The sequence below is a fragment of the Somniosus microcephalus genome, chromosome 3, assembly GCF_052327205.1.
Source record: "Somniosus microcephalus isolate GS21.2 chromosome 3, FLI_Smic_1.0, whole genome shotgun sequence".
Taxonomy (NCBI): Eukaryota; Metazoa; Chordata; class Chondrichthyes; order Squaliformes; family Somniosidae; genus Somniosus; species Somniosus microcephalus.
The window spans coordinates 104,678,233-104,700,407 of NC_140989.1; the positions used below are offsets into that span (position 1 = coordinate 104,678,233).

The 22,175-nt window shown below is 40.4% G+C and overlaps 1 protein-coding gene across 3 annotated transcripts in view; it reads left to right on the top strand.

Annotated features, from left to right (window-relative positions):
- The first annotated feature begins 2,690 nt into the window (after positions 1–2,690).
- The window catches only part of papolg (poly(A) polymerase gamma), a 50,414-nt gene continuing 30,929 nt past the window's right edge, over positions 2,691–22,175 (top strand). For 2 of the 3 annotated variants that reach the window (XM_085981420.1, XM_085981421.1), the window contains exons 1-13: positions 2,691–2,865; positions 3,524–3,586; positions 7,866–8,036; positions 8,127–8,193; positions 9,398–9,479; positions 9,600–9,709; positions 12,716–12,769; positions 13,942–14,053; positions 14,454–14,543; positions 14,640–14,778; positions 15,900–15,972; positions 16,054–16,174; positions 19,373–19,457. In XM_085981420.1, the coding sequence (XP_085837546.1) occupies positions 2,849–2,865; positions 3,524–3,586; positions 7,866–8,036; positions 8,127–8,193; positions 9,398–9,479; positions 9,600–9,709; positions 12,716–12,769; positions 13,942–14,053; positions 14,454–14,543; positions 14,640–14,778; positions 15,900–15,972; positions 16,054–16,174; positions 19,373–19,457 (1,184 nt within the window). In that variant the 5' untranslated portion in view covers positions 2,691–2,848. Of the gene's footprint in view, positions 2,866–3,426; positions 3,587–7,865; positions 8,037–8,126; positions 8,194–9,397; positions 9,480–9,599; positions 9,710–12,715; positions 12,770–13,941; positions 14,054–14,453; positions 14,544–14,639; positions 14,779–15,899; positions 15,973–16,053; positions 16,175–19,372; positions 19,458–22,175 lie in introns of all 3 variants that reach the window. The other variant, XM_085981422.1, reaches the window with a different exon arrangement.

Consider the following 22,175-nt stretch of genomic DNA (forward strand, 5'->3'; position numbering starts at 1 on the left):
CAGAAAGACGCATAAGACAGAATCTGGATGAATTGTCTGAACCATTTAGCTCAGGCTTGGACATGGTCTGGGAAGAACCAGATGCTTCCGAGAAGGAGATAAAAGAGACTGAAAGGCATGATAACAAAGGAACCAACGCCGCCAACGTAGTTGAAGGAACTGAAGACCGGGTATCCGAAATAAGGAGCTCACAGCGAGTTAAGAAGGTTGCTGAAAGATTGACATACAGTACACTAGGAGTGCCAAGTGTAATGATAGCCCCTATGGTTCGATATGTTACCTCCCTTTATACATGGTTGGGAAGCATGCAACCCCTTATGTGTAAAGTTCATTAGTCATGGGGACATGCCTATATTTGGTAGGGGGGGGGGGGGAGTGTAATACCCACTGGAAATGTTATGTACGCTAAGTATGGTTATCAATCTTTAACTTAGACACTGTATTATCATTGTTATAAATCCCTGGGTTAAAGTTGCCCATGTGAAGGTACGGCAAGAACTTTTAAGGACACAATGTGACTAAGAGCAGACTTTCCATAATTCTGCACCAGTATCAACTGTTGCAGACAGTGAGGCTGCGCAGTCTCCAGGCAGAAACCCCAGGAGGAAGGGGTGGAGTCGGGTTTTTCGAGCGGGAAGAAAGGAGCGACTGGAATGAAAAGAGGGCAGGAGCTCTGAAAAGAGGGCTCAGGAGGCAAATGGCTGCCGCATCCCGTCCCGGGCTTCCAAACTCGGCCGCCGCCCTTCGTATTAGTAGCTCTGCATCCAGAACTCAAAGTGGGATTCAGTGATCGTGAAGAGAATTCAACAAAGGGGTTCGGAGTCGTAAGTCTTGCAGACATTATACATACCATGAGCTCCAACTTAAGCGCGCCAACGAAAGAGTGCACTCGAATTTGGACATAGGGACAGATTCTCCTTTGAATCCATGTAAATGGAGAATGTATGTTTATTATGTCTAGATTCATTCTAATGTATGCAAATGTCTAATTTAGTTCATTGACCTGTAATCTTCTTATACTGTCTGACGTTAAAACTATAAAGTAAGATAATTAGAATTAAGCCATTGTAGTAGTGATCTCCTTACTGGACTATAGAATACTGTCTACAACAGAGACCACATCTCACATATATCTAGAGAACCGTGAAGGGGTTACACATGTATTTATATAGCTCCTTTAACGTAGTAAAACGTCCCATGGTGCTGCACAGGAGTATTTTAAGATGAAAAATTTGACACCGATCCACATAAGGATAAATTAGGGCAGGTGACCAAAAGCTTGGTCAAAGAGGCAGGATTTAAGAAGCGTCTTAAAGGAGGAAAGAGAGGTAGCAAAGCAGACAGGTTTAGGCAGGGAATTCCAGAACTTAGGGCCTAGGCAACAGAAGGCATGGCCACCAAAGGTTGAGCGATTATAAAATTAGAGCACAGAATTAGAGGATTAATAATACAAAGTAGACGTTTTGAGGTGGTCACAAACTCCTTTCCCTAACCACTGACTCCATCCCTCTCTCTATCATTTGACTGAGGCTGAGCCAGACTGTTCATATTTGATCCTGAAACCCTCATCCATGCCTTTGTTACCTTTAGACTTGACTATTCCAACGCACTCCTGCCCTAATTTCTCCTTATGTGGCTCGGTGTCAAATTTTGTTTTATAACGCTCCTGTGAAGCGCCTGGAGACGTTTTACTATGTTAAAGGCGCTATATAAATACAAGTTGTTGTTGTAAATGGAGTTGAGGTAGATCAGCCATGATCTAATTGAATAGCAGAGCAGGTTCAAGGGACTTAACAGTCTACTCCTGTTCCTATAGTGTCAAAAAGAAAGCAAGCAATTGCATTTATCTAGCACCTTTCATTACCTTGGGTCAACCCAAAGTGCTTCTCAGCCAATCAAGTAGTTTTAAAGTGTAATCTTTGTTGTAATGTAGGCAAATGTGGAAGTCAATGTGCCTACAGCATGGTACCACAAACAGCAATAAGGTAAATGATCAGATAATGTTTTTAGTGATGTTGGATAATGTTGGTTAGGACAGCTCACCTGCTCTCCTTCAAATAGTGCCATGGGATCTTTTACATTTGTCCACCCCAGTCCAACACCGGCATCTCCACACCTGAGAGCAGAGACAGCATTAGTTTCATGTTGCATTGCAAAGACGGCATCTTGGACAGTGCAGCATTCGCTCAGCACTGCACTGGAGTGTCAGCCTAGATTTTGTGCTCAAGTCCCTGGAGTGGGGCTTGAGCCCACAACCTTCTGACTCAGAGGTGATAATGCTACAATCGAGCCAGGGCTAACTACTAGAACGTTGATTCATCTTTGCTCTTTTAAATACTGCGGGGGTTGCTATGTATTTCCATACGTATTGCAACGCCCCATTTACACAATACGAATGACACACTTGTTGCGCCCAGAAGCTTGCACCGTGACTTCAGGCTCCGCTGCTGCTGAGCAAGGTCTGAAGGCGCGTGCGACCGAGCGCGCACATGGCGCGGTATATCGCGCGTGGTGGCGGGGGCGCGCATGGCGCGACATGTCGAGAGAGCTGGCGGGGGCGCGCATGGCGTGGCATGTCGCGAGAGGCGGTGGGGGCGCGAACGACGCGAGAGGTGGCGGGAGCGCGCACGGTGTGGAATGTCGCGGGCGGGGCGCGCATGACGCGGCATGTCGCGGGGGGCGGCGGCGCGGTGCATGCCGGGGCGGAGGGGGCTGCTCGGCCGCCATGTTGGCGGTGGGTCGGTATTTATGAGATTGCAGGGGCGGCGGCGAAATAGTTATTGACCGGATCTTGAAACAAAGAGAACAAGTCAATAAACACGGAGGGGTAGCTGTCTGCCGTGAGGAGATGAAAGAAATGTCAGCGTAAGTGACAGCTCTGGGTGCAGTGCGCGGGGGTTTCCGGCTGTTGGGAAGCGCCTCACCCGCCGTTGCTGTCGACCGAGGCCTCGCTCCTGGGTTAGTCTCCCCTTCATATCGTGAGCCCGACTCCGGCTCCTCAGCCGCACATTCCCCTGGAAACCGGGCCCTTCAGACCCAGGCTGCGTGTGACTAGGCCGCGGCCGCGGCCTCTCCCTCCCTTCGCTACACGCACAAGATAAGAAAGTAAATGCTGTTCAATGTGTTACTCAGTTGTCCGCCTATTTCAGTTGATGTGTGGCCCCTTTTTTATGATCATCAGCTGTGTAAGGAACACGATAACGTTCATGTGAAGTCTTCAAAGTAATTTTAGTACAGCTTTGAAAGCGTCATTATTTGCTGCTCCCGGCTGAAAGTGTATTGATTATTTCTGAAGCGTACCTTTAACTTTTGATCGCATTTGGAGTTATTGAGCTATACACCGTATATGTGTTTTGTAATTAACTTGTGTTGAGGGGAAAATCTTTATAATTAACCTGGACAGTCTATCCGACTTTGTTTTTACAGATTGAATAGCGACACTTACCGCGCCTATTTTATTTACGTGGGAAATCAAACTTCTTATTTCAAATTTTGTTTTGATCCAAATACTTTATAACTACAGACTTATGATGTCCAGTGGCGGAGTTCTGTCTCCCGAATCTTTGACTGCACTACTAAATTCAGGGTTAGTATGCTTTATTTCCAGGAAGCATTAGCAATAGTTTAAGGGAGGAAGAATATTTTTTTAATTTGCACACAGCATTGTGCAGAAAAATGTACCGAGATGTCAAATGCATATCTGACTTAGGATGTCCAAATCTAAAGTTATTGGTGATTTTGTGACATTTTTCAGATCAGTGGGGGGGAAAAAACGTTGTACCGTGATCATGCTGTGCAATTCTGGTTTTTTTTTGCTTAATGTTGAAATATATTCTGAGGAATCAGCCTGTGCTTCAAGTGCATATCGTGAAATTGCACTCTCCCAACTTGTGATCCTTTTTTCCAGCTCATTAATTTTGATAGTTGTGTGCCAGGAATGCATAAGTATTATTTTTACCTCATAGTAATGTTATTACTAGTACCTATTTATGTACTTTTAAAATGTGCTGGTTGGCAAATGGTCTAGTTAAGTGAATTTTTTTAATTCATTTTCTGTGAAAACATCACTGGATTTATCTACCACAGCAGAAGACAGTGTGGCTTCAGTTTACCATTTTAGTTTTCTGAATTTTTCCTTTCCAGTTTAAATTTATCCTTGTTCCAATATTTTGAATGTAGAATATATTGGAGATGTAGCCAAAATTAAGTGCCTGTTGCTGGAAAATGATTAAAGTTTCTTCCTGACATCTTTCAGTGGATTACTCTGCTTTTCAATAAATGTCTGTTTGTCATATTCCTATTTACTTTTTGTAAATGACTGCACTGTCAAAAGTTCTGCTTTAGTGACACCAGTAAAACAGTCCTGCCTACAATGTGTAATGCACGCAGTTAACAGTAGGTGCGGTTCTTAAAGTCTGAAATGCAGGCTAAATGATGACCAAGACCCCAGAAAATGTTCAATCAGCTAATTCTATTACCATTTGTGACTTTGGCAGTTCAGGTAAATGCATTTGCCCACTCTAGCCCTCTAGTAATACTACTACTTTGTACATTCTTTTAGATTGCAGTTATACACCAATACCTGTTTTTGAAGTGGCATGAGTGGGCTTGCTAAATGTGCTGAACTGGTCGCGTCTGTTGGCATCCTTGAATTATGCTGAAAGAGTTGCAGTTCACTTGCATAAGGAGTCAGCTTAGTTTCAGATTCCCAGGCAGATCTGTCTGTCCCCATAATATATTGTGGTGCCAGCATGTGGGAACTGTGGATGTATGGAGAGCAGGTTTTCAACAACAATCATTTGCCTTTGTACAGCTCCTTTATCCAGAGTCATAGAGTTATACAGCACAGAAAGCGGCCCTTCAGTCCATCGTGTCCGTGCCGGCTATCAAGCCCTTGTCTATTCTAATCCCATTTTCCAGCACTTGGTCCGTAGCCTTGTATGCTATGGTGTTTCAAGTGCTCATCTAAATGTTTCTTGAATGTTGTGAGGGTTCCTGCCTCTGGCAGTGAGTTCCAGATTCCAACCACCCTCTGGGTGAAAAAGTTTTTCCTCAAATCCCCTCTAAACCTCCTGCCCCTTATCTTGAAACTATGCCCCCTGGTTATTGACCCCTCTACTAAGGGGAAAAGTTCTTTCTATCTACCCTATCTATGCCCCTCATAATTTTGTACACCTCAATCACGTCCCCCCTCAGCCTTCTCTGCTCTAAGGAAAACAACCCCAGCCTGGCTAGTCTCTCTTCATAGCTGAAGTGCTCCAGCCCAGGTAACATCCTGGTGAATCTCCTCTGCACCCTCTCCAATGCAATTACATCCTTCCTATAGTGTGGCGACCAGAACTGCACACAGTATTCCAGCTGTGGCCTAACTAGCGTTTTGTACAGCTCCATCATAACATCCCTGCTCTTATATTCTATGCCTCGGCTAATGAAGGCAAGTATCCCATATGCCTTTCTAACCACCTTATCTACCTATCCTGCTGCCTTCAGGGATCTATGTACATGCACACCAAGGTTCCTCTGCTCTTCCTAGGGTCCTACCATTCATTGTGTATTCCCTTGCCTTGTTGGTCCTCCCAAAATGCATCACCTCACACTTTTCAGGGTTAAATTCCATTTAAACTCAAAGCACTTCAGAGAGGTGCAATCAGAAAATGGATGCCGAACCAACGGCGAAGATAATAGGAAGGGTGATCAAAGAGATGAGTTTTATGTGGGCAATTTATGGAGGGTATTCAAAATCATGGGGAATAGGCAACTGAAAGCACAGGCACTAATGGTGCTGTGGAGGGAGTAGAATACATGAGTCAGAGGATCCTAGAGTTTGAGGTGGGGCAGGGGTTTGTCCAGCTGCAGAAAGTGACCTGAGAGGGAGGTGTGAGACCATGAAGGGATTTAAACATGGGATGAGAATTTTAAATTTGAGCCATTGGAGGGCCAAGAGCCAATGGACGTCAGCAAGGACAGGGTTGACGGATGAGCTGGACTTGGTGTGACTTAGAATATGCTGAGCTGAAGTTTGATCGTTTTTGGAGAGAGACCGAGTCCTCATGGCTATGCTGTTGACTCTTGATACTAATACGAGAGAGAAAAGCTTTCTCGCAGACCCCCCTCACCTTCTCGTGGTTGACAGACTGCTGGGGGCTGAAGGAGATTATAGATATGGAGGGGCCAGGCCAATGAGGGATTTGAAAACAAGGATGACAATTTTGAAATTGAGGCGTTGCTTAACTGGGAGCCATTGGAGGTCAGCAAGCACAGGGGTGATGGGTGAATGGAACTTGGTGCGAGTTAGGACACGGGCACCCGAGTTTTGGATGACCTGAAGTTTACGTAGGGTAGAATGTGGGAGGCCAGCCAGGAGTGCATTGGAATAGTCAAGTCTAGAGGTAACAAAAGGCATGGATGAGGGTTTCAGCAGCAGATGAGCTGAGGCAAGGGCGGAGACGGGCAATGTTATGGAGGTGGAAATAGGCGCTTAGTTATGCTGCAGATATGTGGTCGGAAGCTCATTTTCAGGGTCAAATATGACGCCAAGGTTGCGAACAGTGTGGTTTAGCCTCAGATAGATGCTAGGGAGAGGGATGGAGTTTGTGGCGGGGACCAAAGACAATTGCTTCGGTCTTCCCAATATTCAATTGGAGAAAATTTCTGCTCATCCAGAACTAGATGTCGGACAAGTAGACTGACGATTTAGAGACCGTGGAGGGGTCAAGAGAAGTGGTGGTGAGGTAGAGCTGGGTGTCATCGGCGTACATGTGGAAACTGACGCCATATTTTTGGATGATGTTGCCAAGGGGCTGCATATAGATGAGCAATAGGAGGGGGCCAAGGATCAATTCTTGGGGGAACCCAGAGGTAACGATGCAGGAGTGGGGAGAGAAGCCATTGCAGGTGATTTTTCTGGCTACGATTAGATAGATAAGAACCTGCCACTTGTGCATGTTACACCTTTTTAAGTGTTGGAGGTAGAACTGCTGAATCTGATGACTGCAATGCTGTCTCTTCCTCTGTTCATTCTCCAAAGGTAAATACATGAGGATTGGCAACTTCTAGAATGCAGTCCATGAACATCAATGGAGAATCTCTGGGTATTCTTCACTTTGTAGTACAGCACTGCTGTAGTTAGGACCTGTGGGAGTGCTACCTTGAGCTCTGTGCAGGATATCACTGTCCGAGCATTATCAACATTTAGTATTAGTGTTACAGTAAATGCATACTTCTAAAGAGTTCTTTTTAACACCGCAAGAAACTTTGCACTGAAGATTTGAAGACCCTGGAAGAAATCTTTTATCCAATGTGTATTGTTAATTGTAATGACTTGGATTGAAAGATGTAATTCCCTTCGTGTGGGGGAAGCTATGGCAAGATATGTTCAAAATACTTGGCAGTGGAGGGAGAGAATACTGCTCGTCAAAAGCAGCACTGCCAAAGTGTGACATACAAGCAGTATGTGACTGCAAAAGCCACAAGTGGGAGTGAGGGATGTTAAGTATATGTTTCTTGAGCATTTTTAAATAAGTCTAGCACTTCTGAGTTATCTACAGTCTTTCCAGTAGTCACAATTTTATTTTAATTTTATAAGTAAATGCCTGATTTGTGATATTGGTAGGACTCCCTTTGGAGGCAGTCCATCAACCTTTGGCAAAGACTTTTGAGCAGTAATGAATGAAGTAATTCTTTCAGAAATTTAATCTAAACTGAGTTTGTAATAAGCACTTATTTTATTTGTACAAGTAAGATGTTGCTACTTTTGCCCATATTGACTCGGGTCTTCAGTCCATTGCTGCTTTCAACATATTTTCAGTTTGAGCTGTGTTGAGATTACTGTACAATATGTAATGGTATTTTGCTTCCTGTTACAGCAACAGTGTTATGCTGGGGCCCCAGCCTCGGCAGTCTCAGAAGCATTATGGCATCACTTCTCCAATTAGCCTTGCCTATCCCAAAGATGTAGATGATATTTCCACTCAGAGGTTGATTGAAGCCTTGAAACCATTTGGAGTATTTGAAGAGGAAGAGGAATTAAACCACAGGTGGTAATATTGTAACTAGTTTTTTTAATCTACTAATTTACTATTTGGTTTCCTATTGAACAATTTTAATGGTCTCTTTTCATGTTTCAGATTAGTTGTTCTGGGTAAATTGAACAACTTGGTTAAAGAATGGATAGCAGAAATCAGCGAAACAAAGGTAAAACTACTTGTGTTGCTTAAACTTTAAATTTAAAATGGAGATAGACATTTTCCTAGCAGATAAGGGAATTAGGGGTTACGGGGAGAGGGCAGGGAAGTGGACGTGAGTCTAGATTCAGATCAGCCATGATCCTATTGAATGGCAGAGCGGGGCCGTATGGCCTACTCCTATTTCTTATGTTCTTATATTGTAACTTCAGAATTTTGTGTAGTGGATATGTTACCAGTATTTGTAATAATACTTTAATCTTTTCAAGGAAATCCTCTGTTGTAGCTAATGCTGGTTTTTTATTTCAGATTTCCAACGTCTGCAATATTTTGCTTTTGTAATGCTGTTGTATACTCTACCACTTTATAAAAATTAAAAATTTGATACAAGTACAACCTACAGTAAATACAATGATCTCAATAGGTGGGGTGTTTTCACTCTAGCAATTGGGCTTCTTGTAATGGAAGCTGAGTTCAGCTTTGATAGTTTTTAGCAGCTGCTTCCACAGAAACATTTACCATGAGTAAATTAAATGTTTTTTTGCACAGTTGAGTGCAAGCTAAATTTTAGATATTTTGCTTAAAGTAGTTTTGAGAGCTAATGCTTTTTATCCCTAGCCTTAATTTAGGTCTGTGTAAATGGGTGGTAGTCATTTATTACAGGGAACAATTCAGGAGCAGCTTGTGCATTCTGCAGCACTTGTTTAAGAGGATCATTTGGATAATTAAGAATGTTTAGGTTATTAAAGGGCTTCTATTGTGATTTATATATTTTTAGAAAGGTTAATGTATTTATGCTCCAAGGAGGTATACTTTTCAAAATTGAATGTGTAAATTTCTAATGTTAGTTATTCTAAAGTAAAATAAGATCAGCCATGATCTTATTGAATTGCGGAGCAGGTTTGAATGACCTACTCCTGCTCCTAGGTCTTGTGTAGAATTGGAGAAGCGTGTAGAACTTGTCAATTTAAAAAAAAAAAAAAAAAAAAAAATCTTGTGCTTTGCAGAAAGGCTCCTGTAGTCTAAGAATTGCTTAAATGTATATGCATTTTCATGGAGGGTGCAGATATATTTGAACACTGCGTTAGAAGGATATTTGGTTATTGAATGTGCATATTTTATTTGGGATGGGGGATTAAAATGCCTGATTTCCTCTACTAAGAATGTAGTTAAGTGTAATAGCTCTTGTAATATGTTCTAATTTTTATTCTCAGAATCTACCACCATCAGTTATAGTAAATGTTGGTGGAAAAATATTTACGTTTGGCTCATACAGACTAGGAGTGCATACAAAAGGTATGCTTGAATTAGATTTTTCTAATTACTGTAATAGTACAAACTGTTTTTAATGTGATTTGTCAAACTTACTGACCTGAAAAATGTTGGCACTTTCTGGGGTGCCCAAATAACTTGCAGGTGCTGATATTGATGCACTATGTGTCGCTCCACGCCATGTAGAAAGGAGTGATTTCTTTCAATCCTTCTTTGAAAAGCTAAAGCAACAAGAAGGAATCAAGGACCTGAGGGTAATGTATTTCATATAAATATTGTACTCGGTCAGCTCTTTCCAAACTGCCTTAATATAGGTTATTAGATTGATATTTTACACATTATTTGCATCCTTTCAATTGTGTTTCTGCTTAATTATGATAGGCATGTGTTTGAATTTTCAACATACTGTTGACATTAGCAGCAGCTTTGTAGCATCTACCTTTTGGTATGACTTTTTTGACTAAATCTCCTTGTACGCCTCGAAGTTGTAATGGAAGCTGGTAACTGCTTTATTTCTGTTGTAGTAAAACGAGATAAACGAGATGATCCTCTGTTTTTAATAGCTCGCTTTCCTCCGGCACCAGCTCCATCCCATTCAAAACTATTTCTTCAGACCCATCGGTCCTTTCCAACTATTGCCCCATTTTTAACCTTTTTCTTTCTAAGGTTCTAAAACACACTGCCTCCTACCTCTATCCCCATTTCTTACATTTCCCTGTATGAATCCCACAAGTGACCTCTGATTGTTGTGCATTATTCCTCCATGGTGTTTGACACACAACCACACCATCTTTTCCCATTGCCTTACCTTCATTGTCCATCTCCATAGGACTGCTCTTACGTGGTGAAACGCCTACCCATCCAAACATTACCAGGAACTCCAGCAATGGCTTCTTTTCCTGCCCCTGCAGTCATTTCCAAACTCTCCTAAGGGTCTATCCTTGATCCAGCCCTTTTCATTTGCATGTTGCCCTCCCCTCCCGCCTGCTGTGATATCGGATGCAGAATCGACTTCCATATCTATGTTGATCGCACCCACTCTACGCCTCCACCAACCCATGCCCATCTTTGTGCAAATTTAATGCTTGTCCAGCATGAAATTGTGGATGAGTCACAACTCCCTCGAGTTGAGTGTCAGAAAGACCAAAGCCATCATTTTCTGCCTCCGCCATGAACTTCACTGTTGACTTCACCCTGATTTCCAGTTGCGCTCAGGCTGGCTAGACCATGCAAAACCTCAGTGTCCTGTTTGACCTGGAGCCGAGTTTCATGACCACTTATTCAGCCACTGCAAAATTGCCCACTTCCATCCCTAGCTCAACTTATCCATACTTTTAACCTTGATTATTTCAGTATCCTCATTGCTAACCTCTCGTTTCACCCTGTGTAAACTCTTAACTTATCCAAAATTCAGCTGCCTGTATCCTGTCCTGTCTGCTACCAGCACTCCTCGTTATTAAAGAGTAAATCAGATAGCAATTTCCTGTGTCCACACATAAGCAGTTAAAGGCAGAAATCAGGGAGTTGCTGTCCAAGTTGCCCTGCTCCTCCAGTATCTCGCTGAGAGACTCGGCAAGGGTGGGAATTTGCAGTACTTGCCCACTAAACATGCCAGAAAAAGTTAGGGCTTGTCCATTCAAGTTTGTGAATTTCTAACGGCGTTATAAGTTTTAATTACTGCCAAACCACCTCTAGCACTGCAGATTTACTTTTAAAAGTGTGAAGTCTCATTCCTTCAGAATTTAATTATTGTTGGAGATTTTAAAAATAAAAATTAAATTAACTTTTTTTTTTAATCTCCATCTTAACCCCATCCATCTTTCCCCTTTTATTTTGCTTTCTGTACATGATTTGACGGAGAATTAAATATTCTAACTCGCACGTCCTGATTTTCGACCGTGTCTCAGTAAGGATTCTTCAATCTGGTTGATTAAGGAGACGCACCATTGCTTGCCCTTCTCATACAGGTCCCAGATCCCCTATAGAGGGTGCCGTGCTGTTTTGACTTTGTAACTACCACAAGCAAGTGCAAAAGCCCACAGAGTCTGTGGGTAAGTGTAATGAACAGCGAGTGCCGTTCATTTGCCGCTGATAGCAATATCCATACCTATGTCTTGTCCATTATCTACCTCCTCACTGGCTTGCATTGGCTCCCTGTCCCTATTGCATTAAATAAAAAAATCCTCCTTTAACCCAGGGACTTGATTTTGCTCCCTGTGTGGTGCTACCAGTCACAATTAGCTTGATATCAATAATCTTGTTCCGGCTGAGGCAGTTTTCTGGCCCTTGGTGCACTCACTTGCGGTATTTCTGTTGTGGATACTTTATGTTGCCACTTTCCTTTTGTTGTAGCAAATTTGTACGCCTGTTGAGTGCACTACCTGCTCTCCATCTTCTATTGGGGCCTCTTTTCACCCTTCGTAAGGATGTTATTAGTACTCTGTCTATGGCCATCTACTGCGATGCTGGTGGTCCTGGGTCTTTTCACTGTACTAACTTCCCTAATCCTGGTGCTGCCAAATCCTAGAACTTTATCCCTCCCTTGCCTATATTGTCTCCAACCATGAGAAATGTGACGGAAGATCTGCTAGGGATATATTGGTCTGTGTGGCTTATATATGGGCATTTTTGCACTAGGCCATTGGGAGAAACATTGGTCTTTTTAATTTGGGTTAAAAGTAATGTCTAGTATTAGTTTTTGTATTCATTTACTTCTGCAGCATTTTGCCAAGTTGATATGGCATTCTATAGAAGCCAACTGGTACAGAAAAGGAGAAAACCATGGTTGTGCTAGTTGTACTTTTTTGAACATGTTAACTGTGGAAATTGTAACATGATGTAAGTTTCCTTTTTCCTTCTTCTCCCTCTCTCCTTTCCCTTCAAAATGGTATCTCCTTTTTAAATCAGTTGAGCAAGTTTTACTTTAAAACGACCATTTGCTATAGCAACATCTTGCTATTAGATTTAAATCAGTAATTTAGGTGCAAAATTTGAAATTGGTTGATCCCCCTCTCCTACACATTTAACTTTTTAATGAATCGGGAAATCTATTTTTTGACATGGGTGAAGGGACACCCTGATCCCAATGTTTCAACACATCACTGATTTCCAAACCTTGTCCATACATAATGAAAAAAATCAGACGGGTGCCCAATTGTTATGAGATGGGGGTCTAGACGAGGATTGTGCTAACTTTTTTTTTTAAGTTACTCATAATTAATGGTCCACATCTGTCTTTGTTCTGTCCCTTAATTTTGCAGGCTGTGGAAGATGCATATGTTCCAGTTATTAAATTTGAACTTGATAACATTGAGGTAAGACTGTTCTTGGCGGTCTAATTGCACCTATTAGTAAGAGAATGCAGTGTTTTTTTTCCTCTAGTATTTACCAAAATGACTTGGCTTCTATTGCACAGATGTATGAAGTGTTGGCTTTTGTTGCCCCTGGTCCAAGCCTGAGTCTCGAACTGGGATGTTCATTACTCTGGGTGATGTGTATGCCCATTTATCCCCATGGGAGACACCTATTGCTCCAGTCAATCTATTTTCCAATTGAACAATGGAGGCCGCAAACTTTTTAGTGAAGGGCAAATCTGTGGTGGATTTAGCAGCAAACTATGCTTCTACATTGCTCTTTTTAAAAATAAATAAATAAAGATGGGAAATAAACCTTTGTTCGTTACTTCAGTGAATTCTGTGTAGAAATGCAATTTCACAAGCTGAATGTATATTTTTCATAAAACAAAATTTTGTACTCTGGTATTTTTGGGATGTTGGGGTAAAAGAGAAGTCTTCCCTCCTCTCGAGCAGACCCCCTGAGATAAGGGGTCGACACTTGCCCTATAGCAACCACAAATTCACCAGACGGACACCATGGATAAGTTTCACGATCTTTATTCATGCATGTGCATGGAGAAAATCTCAGTCTCATCCCAGAGAAAGGATTCTTCCACCGAGCATCAAATACATACAGCAATTATACCCTAACTTGAGGCGTGCACCCCCCTTCTACGATCATTGATTGGTCTACAGAATAGGCAAAGGGCTGTGTCCATTCGATGCCCCTTATCAGGGAGGTTGCTGCATAGTTCATAGAAACCCATCTTTACAGTATTTGCGGGCTAATTTATCTGTTCCTACTCTGGCCAGGAGGTGCTTGCATCATGCTTTGAGAATCTGTATGTCCTGCCTTATCTTAAGCAAGGACAAAAGACCAGCTTATTAGCTTTACAGTTCCTGTCTTATCTGGATCCTACATTCCTAAGCAAGGATAGGAGACAAGCTTATTTTCCACTAATTTTAATTCTAAAAAGTTATAGTTTCTTCTAACTTTTAATTCTAAAGTCATTTTTGTCCCTTTTACATGGGAGAATTTCAGTTAGATTAACTAGTTCTAAATTTTCAGCAATTTACTCTTCTAGAAACAACTACAGGACATTTGCTTAAATTGCAATACCATGGTGATGTATATCTTAACTCTCTTTCAGATTGATCTCGTATTTGCTAGGCTGGCTTTGCAAACCATTCCAGACAATTTGGACCTCCGAGATGATTCTCGTCTAAAAAACCTTGACATTCGATGTATACGAAGTTTGAATGGTATGCTAACTGTTTACTTGATCTTGAATGTTACACCCATCAGTTTGAACACTGACCTCTGCCCCCACATTTTGCTGCTTAGTATACAGATTAATGAATATTTCATGATTTTTACATTCTATTTCTATGAAATAAAACTAGTATGAAGTCATAATTGTGATTAAACAATAAGGAAGGCTTAAATGAGAGTTCACATCAGCAAAATATCCAGCATGACAGTTTTGTAGCATTATAAGCTGGTTGCAAAATTATTTGACTGTTTGCATGTTTTACTGTAGATGAGTACAACATTGACTCAGTTAGTGTAAGTTTTGGATGGTTCAATACTTGATTATAGACATCTGCCTTTTGAATGAGAAAGTTGCATATAACATCATTTATAAAATTCCATGTCTGATAGGTTGCAGAGTTACAGATGAAATTCTTCACTTAGTACCAAATAAAGAGAATTTCAGATTAACTCTTAGAGCCATTAAACTATGGGCAAAAAGTAAGTAGCACAGATATTTGACTTACAAACTAATCTTTTGGCAGATGTTTGTTTAAAAGAAAGCATGCTGAATGCTATTGTAAAAATCTATTCCAGGGCGTGGAATATACTCTAATATGCTTGGATTCCTTGGTGGTGTTTCATGGGCCATGCTAGTAGCAAGAACCTGTCAGTTGTATCCTAATGCAGTTGCATCCACTTTAGTCCACAAGTTTTTTCTAGTCTTTTCCAAGTGGTAAGTAAAAATGTTTGGAACTTGCGATAACTTTCATGGTATGTTTTTCCAGTTCTATTTTTTGAGGTTGAATTACATTAACTGTTTCAAATATTCTTTTATAGTAGTTCAATTTCCCTGTGTAGAATAGATTTTCATGCAGAATATGCTAAAACCAGGCCTCCTGGAAGTCTGTGAGCTAATAAAAAATCTAACGTATTATAAATTAGTTGTTGCTGTAGAAGATTAAAATGGAAGGTTATTTGTCCAAAAATGAATTAAATGTATATAGTTGACTGTAGAATTTTGGTAATGCCCATCTGTTATACTGATCTAGAAAGCTTGCACAGAAGTCAACTTGCTCGTTCTCTGCTAGTGCAGTGTAACAGTTAAGATGCTCGTATTTACTCTTGACATCCAGGTATAGAAAAAGTAAATTAAAATGAAATCCTTTGTGTTGCTACACTGAAGAATAGTACTGCAGTACGGACATTTGTAGTGTCCTTTACAATTTCAAATAAATCACTCTTCACTTAGTCTAAAAATTATATTGTATTATCATGGAACTGAAATTCTAAGGATTCTGTATAAAACCAAACCAACTTCCTGTCAACTTTTCTTTGATTTGCATATTCTGATGTGTGTTTATACTGTGAAGCATAAACTGAGTTGAGATGGGCTCTGGGGTGGCAGTCTCTCACCACTTGGATTTGGTACTGCATGAAGTATAACTCCAGTGTAATGTCAAACTTAGTTTTAACAAGTGTTTTCGGGTTCCCTTGGACCTCCTAACAACTTTTAAACTTACTTGGAATTGATTTAAAATGTTTAGGTAGTGTTGATTAACCCAAACTTTAAAATTGTACCTGCAGGAGAGTGCTCTGCACGTGCCTGTTTGCATAATTGCACTCCTAAGCAGGAGAATTTTGGTTGGAGCTAGGCAGTATAGATGGGGTACAGCCTGGCTGCAATTGATACTGCAATTACCAATGTATATGAATTGTTAAAAGCTTTACAGTTGGGTTAGTATTGGAGCTGAGGTAGTGTTGACTTTTTTTTGTTTTGCTTTTAGATTATTATATATATTAATGCTTTCAAATAATCATTTAGTTCTGAAAATTATTCGCCTTTTTTGTTTTCAGGGAGTGGCCAAACCCAGTGTTGCTTAAACAACCAGAGGATAGCAACTTGAATCTGCCAGTTTGGGATCCACGGGTAGGACTGAGCACAGTACAGAATGCTAATTTGATTTGATGTTTGTGGTATATTGTCACATCTGACTTATTTGTTTAACAGGTAAACCCATCTGACAGATACCACTTGATGCCAATAATAACTCCTGCCTACCCACAGCAAAATTCCACATTCAATGTGTCCTCATCAACTCGAACCATAATGGTAGAAGAATTCAAGCAAGGTTCAATATTTCATTTTCTTTTAATATAGCTTGTAGGTTTTGGGAGAAAATTATGTATAATTTTTAGTTGCTAGTTTTCTCTAGGCTACTAGTAGAGGCTGCAAGTGAATGGTAGCTTCCTCTTCTCTGAGTCAGTTGCACAAGTAAATGGGAGTTGAGGTACAGATTGGCCATGATCTAATTGAATGGCGGAACAGACTTGAGTTGAATGGCCCACTCTTGTTCCCAAGATAGAGTGGAAGTTTGAGAGCATATTGCTGGCTTGTGATTTAGAATTGTTTTGAGTAGGGATGGTGAGAAGTAGCTGGATGTGTGACTATATTAGAGACTTTTATATGCCTTCTGAATGATCAGTTGATGACTTTATTGCCCTTTTTTAATCTGTGGTGATGGAGTGCTTTAATGTCATGCAGCAATCCGTTTACCAATTTAGCTGATGGTTGGCATATATGCCTAACGACGGTGCATGAGTTTGAATGTCATTTGAGGCAGGAAGCCTTTGGATTCGTAGTGAGCTCTTCATTACTGATGGAATCTAGTTTAAAGGTGCAGTTTTTTGTTTTTAAGTAATGTTTTGATTTAAGGTACCAGAATAGCTTTGAACAAAAAAAAAATGAAGTGGATTAACATATCTCTGAAAACATCTGCACTCAATTTTATCTTTCCTTTTATTCTTGTCTAAAGTATTCAGTTTTGAAGTACAGTTGGTACTGTAGCATACTTAATAAATCCCAATATGTAAATCTCAAAGCATACCTTTTTGAGGTTGTGGTTTATATAACTTTGAAATAACAATAGTAAAGGAAAACCAAATCTGTGAATAAGTCACTGGATCCTGATGCCATGCACCCTAGGCTGCTGAAGGAAGTTGAGAGGATAGCAGGACTGTTGACCGCAAACTTTCAACTTTCATGCAAATTGTGCTGAGGACTAGAGGGTAGGCAGTGTAACATCTCTGTTCAAAAAGGGGATTATTGGATAGCCATAGCCTAGTTAGTCTGTCAATTGTGGGCAAACTCTTAGAACCTGTTATTGAAGATAAAATTAGTGCACATTTAGAGCGTTGATAAAGGGCAGCAGCACAGGTTTGAAAGTTTGTCTTTTTTTATTTTTAGAAAAGTGATTGTACAGATAAAGGGAACACAATAGATGTAGTGTATATAGATTTTCAGAAAGTATTCAATAAGGTGCCTCACAGGAGACTTGTTACAAATATTCTGGTGTACTGTATAAGTGAAAATGTAGCGGCGTGGATAGAAAACTTTTTGGACAGAGAAGTTCCTTGATTGCTGCTTGGATTGTGGAAGGTACGAAGTAGTGTGCCCTCGTGGTCAATGCTGTATCCATTTTTGTTTTGGGAATAGTGAGCAGAACTGTACAAGACTTCAGGAGGACACAAGTTAGATTGGGCAGACAAGTGGCAGATGCATTTTAATGAAACAAGGTCATGCATTTTGGGAGGAAAAACAAGGCATGGAAGTATAAACTCTGGAAAAATAATGAAGGATGTGGCAGAGGAGAGAGATCTAGGTGTTCAGATACATAATTCTTTGGAAGTATAAGTGCAGGTAGATAAAGCAATAAAGGGGGAATATAGAGTACAAGATCAAAGAGGTAATATAATTGTATAAGCCACAATTAAAGTAGTGTGTGTAGTTTTGGCTGTCCCCTTTTATAGAAGAGGCATTGAAGCCATAAAGAGCATACAGCATAGATTTATCAAGAAAGAGAAACTAATTGAGGCGAGATTTGCTTATTTCTACCGTAGTGGAGAAGGCTATGGAAAAGTTTCTTTATGAAGGGTTTTTGTAGAATGAATGGGGAAAGACTATTTTCCCCCTGTGAAATCAGTGACCAGGAATTGTCAATTTAAAATTGTCACCAAGGGTGAAGTTAGCAGAAATGTTTCCATGGAGAGTTGTTGCTGCATTGTTACAGGCAATAGCTGAAGTGGAGATTATTGCCTCTTTTTAGGGAAAGAGTAGATAAACATTTTGAAGTGGAGGGAGAGAGTAGGACAGTAAGATTAGTTTTGGCTTGCTCTGGCAAAGGGCTGAATGGCCACCTATGCTGTAAACTCATTTTTTGATGAGCTGCATACTTCTATACAACCTTTTTATGAAAAAAAATCATGGCTTGAGGCTGGGAGTAGGTGCTCATGAGTGGAGAGGGGAACTGAGAAGTTTTTGTTTATTTGTAATGTGCACACAGGTTATATTTGACAATTATTTTGATCCTGTGTGCCACTCCTACCATAAGCTGCCAGTACCTCTACATATCAAATTAAACGTGTGAGCCATAAAAATAGTTGTGACTAATTCTGTGTGTGTGTGCACGTGCATACCTGTGGGTTTTTTCTGGTTGCCTGCCCTTCATGTTAATAATGCTGTTTAAGGTACGGAGTTGAAGTAGCGAGCATGACTGCTGCAATAAATGAGGTGAGTCATAATCCAAATCACCAGATCTTTATTTGATGTCCATGCCCTGTCTGAATAAACTGTAGTCCAAAAAAATACTTGGATCACTTGTAACTTTGCCAGGAATGCTATTTTGAAATCTGTACATTTCATATAGTATCACAGTAATCTATATTTATACATTTTTAAAAAAAGTAAATCATAAAACATTGCTTTAAAAAGAACTCTTACTGCAAAACATAAGGCATTTTAGTCCACTCCTCAATCCCGTCTCTCTGAACAAATGCATTCAATTGTCTTTTGAAGCAATTTTTGCAGTTCTTTTCAATATTTGTCTTTCAACAGCTCGATTACACTGTTGGGAGGGAAATTTACCACCTTCCTCTTGTGTTCCCTGTTCAACACCAAAGTAAAGAATTTTGTTAATTCCATTCATAAATATAAACATTCTAATGTCTGAAGTTTTTTTTTTAAAGTAAAGCCTTTAAATTCTTCTTTATCAGTAGAGATTGTTAATGAATGATACGTCATTCGTGGTTTCACATGTACATCTTCGTTCCTTACAGTCAGGCTTGAGACATGTCTTAATTCCCACAGGCTGTCGAGCTCTGAATTGTCCAAACCAGTATCACTGGGTAATGTTGGTTGTTTTAAATGAAATTCCTCAAAAACTAAAATTCTACAAGTTAAATCTACAGCTGTGTTTTTAAGGTGCTTTGTTTTATTTGTACTGTGAGTCGACATTTTATTCCAATTTCATAATTTTGTTTTGTATGGGCAGGTCTTGCCATTACTGATGAAATTCTGCATGGCAAGACAGATTGGTCTAAACTTTTTGAACCACCCAACTTCTTCCAAAAATACAAGTAAGTATATGCACTCTTTCACTCATACAGCCTACATAAATTTTATTACTGTAAACTAGCGAGAGACATAAAAACAGACTGTAAAAGCTTCTTTAGGTATGTAAAAAGGAAAAGATTAGCAAAAGTAAATGTGGGTCCCTTGCAGGCTGAGACGGGAGAAATTATAATGGGGAATAAGGAAATGGCAGCGAAATTAAACAAATACTTTGTGACTCTGTTCGGAAGAAGATGCAAAAACCTTCCTGGAAATAGTGGAGAACCACGGGTCTAGCGAGAGTGAGGAACTGAAACAAATTAGTATTAGTAAAAAAAAAAAAAAGTAGTACTGGAGAAATTAATAGGATTGAAAGCTGATAAATCCCCTTGACCTGATGGCCTACATCCTAGGGTTTTGAAAAGTTGGCTATAGAGATAATGGATGCATTGGTTGTCATTTTGTCCAAGATTGTATAGATTTCTTGAACGGTTCCCGCGGATTGGAAGGTTGCAAATGTAACCTCACTATTTAAGAAAGGAGGGAGAGAGAAAACTGGGAATTACAGACCAGTTAGCCTGACATCAGTAGTAGGGAAAAATGCTAGAATCTATTATTAAGGACGTGGTAACAGGGCACTTAGAAAATAATAATAGGATTGGGCAGAGTCAACACGGATTTATGAAAGGGAAATCATGTATGACAAATCTAGTAGAGTTTTTTGAGGTTGTAACTAGCAGAATAGATAAGGGGGAACCAGTGGATGTGGTGTATTTGGATTTTCAGAAGGCATTCGATACGGTGCCACACAAGAGGGTATGAAACAAAATTAGGGTTCATGGGATTGGGGGTAATATACTAACCTGGATTGATTAACGGACAGAAAACAGAGTAGGAATAAACGGGTCATTTTCGGGTTGGCAGGCTGTAACTAATGGGGTGCCGCAGAGATCAGTGCTTGGGCCTCTGCTATTCACAATCTATATCAATTATTTGGATGAGGGGACCAAATATAATATATCCAAGTGTGCTGCTGATATAAAGCTGGGTGAGAATGTAAGTTGTGAGGAGGATGCAAGGGGGCTTCAAAGGGATGTAGACAAGCTAAGTGATTGGGCAAGAACATGGCAAATGGAATATAATGTGGAGAAATGTGAAGTTATTCACTTTGGTAGGAAAAATAGAAAAGCAGAGTATTTTTTAAATGGTGAGTGATTGGGAAATGTTGGTGTTCAGAGGGACCTGGGTGTCCTTGTACATGAATCACTGAAAGTTAACATGCAGGTACAGCAAGTAATTAGGAAAGCAAATGGTATGTTGGTCTTTATTACAAGAGGATTTGAGTATAAGAGTAAAGATGTCCTACTGCAATTATATAGGGCCCTGGTGAGACACCACCTGGAGTATTGTGTACAGTTTTGGTCTCCTTACTTAAGGAAGGATATACTAGCCACAGACTGGTTCCTGGGGTGGGGGGATTGTCCTATGAGGAGAGATTGAGTAGACTAGGCCTATATTCTCTAGAGTTTAGAAGAATGTGAGGTAATCTCATTGAAACATGCAAAATTCTTACAGGGCTAGACAGGGTAGTTGCAGGGAGGATGTTTCCCCTGGCTGGGAGTCTAGAACCAGGGGTCACAGTCTCAAAATAAGGGGTCGGCCATTTAGGACTGATGAGAAATGTCTTCACTCGGGGTGGAGAATTCTCTACCCTAGAGGGCTGTGGAGGCTCAGTCATTGAGTATATTCAACACAGAGATTGATAGATTTTTGAATATTAAGGGAATCGGGGGATATTAAGGGATAGTTCAGGAAAGTGGAGATGCGATAGAAGATCAGCCATGATCTTACTGAATGGCGGAGCAAGCTCGAAGGGCCAAATGGCCTACTCCTATTTCCTACGTTCTTGTTGAAGTCCTATTTCAGACTTTTTCAGCATTTTCAACCTGTTTCTGGAGAGATCTATTCCAACTTGGAAAAATATCTCCGAAGCATTGATTTGTTTTTAACCACCTACAGATTGCTGTGCTGCAATTCAAGTTTTTTTAATAACACACAGTGGTTAGGTGACCTATGAAACTTGGTTACCCTGATGATGTCTGGGCACAACCTACAGTTTCATTAGTTCAATCTTGTTGGTAAATTCCAGTCTACTGCTGATACTGGTTTCTTCATGTCACTGTCTCAGCTTGACTGTTGAAACTGGGTATGTCTGTACTCGGCATCTGCTGCTCATTGCTAGCGGGTATATTTTGTGACTGGCTCCACTGCAAGTATGGGTATCCATCCTCGTGTGATTCTTTTGGATCCTGACAAAAGGAATAATGAGTGATCCCCTAATTCTATAGTTGATAGTTGTTTCACAGCTGCTTAAAAGATGTTTTCTGATCAATTCAGCAATGTGATATTTTGTTGTTCAGATTCTTAGAAGTTGCAGATCTCCTGGGCTCTGCTGTGTCCCTACACAAGCTAATTTCTTGATTCCACATTTTTCTTCCCATATTTGCTGGATAGATGTTCTCAATTGTTTTTGTTTTTTATGCTATATATTTTCTCAAGGATCAGCGTCGCAGGTCATTCCCATTAGTATACGTACAGTCTAGAATGTACTTTTTTTTTAACCCAATATGTAGTTAAATGATCTGATCCACTAGTCATAATGCAGCGCCCTTATTATTTTTTTTAAATTCGTTTATGGGATGTGGGCGTCACTGGCAAGGCCAGCATTTATTGCCCATCCCTAA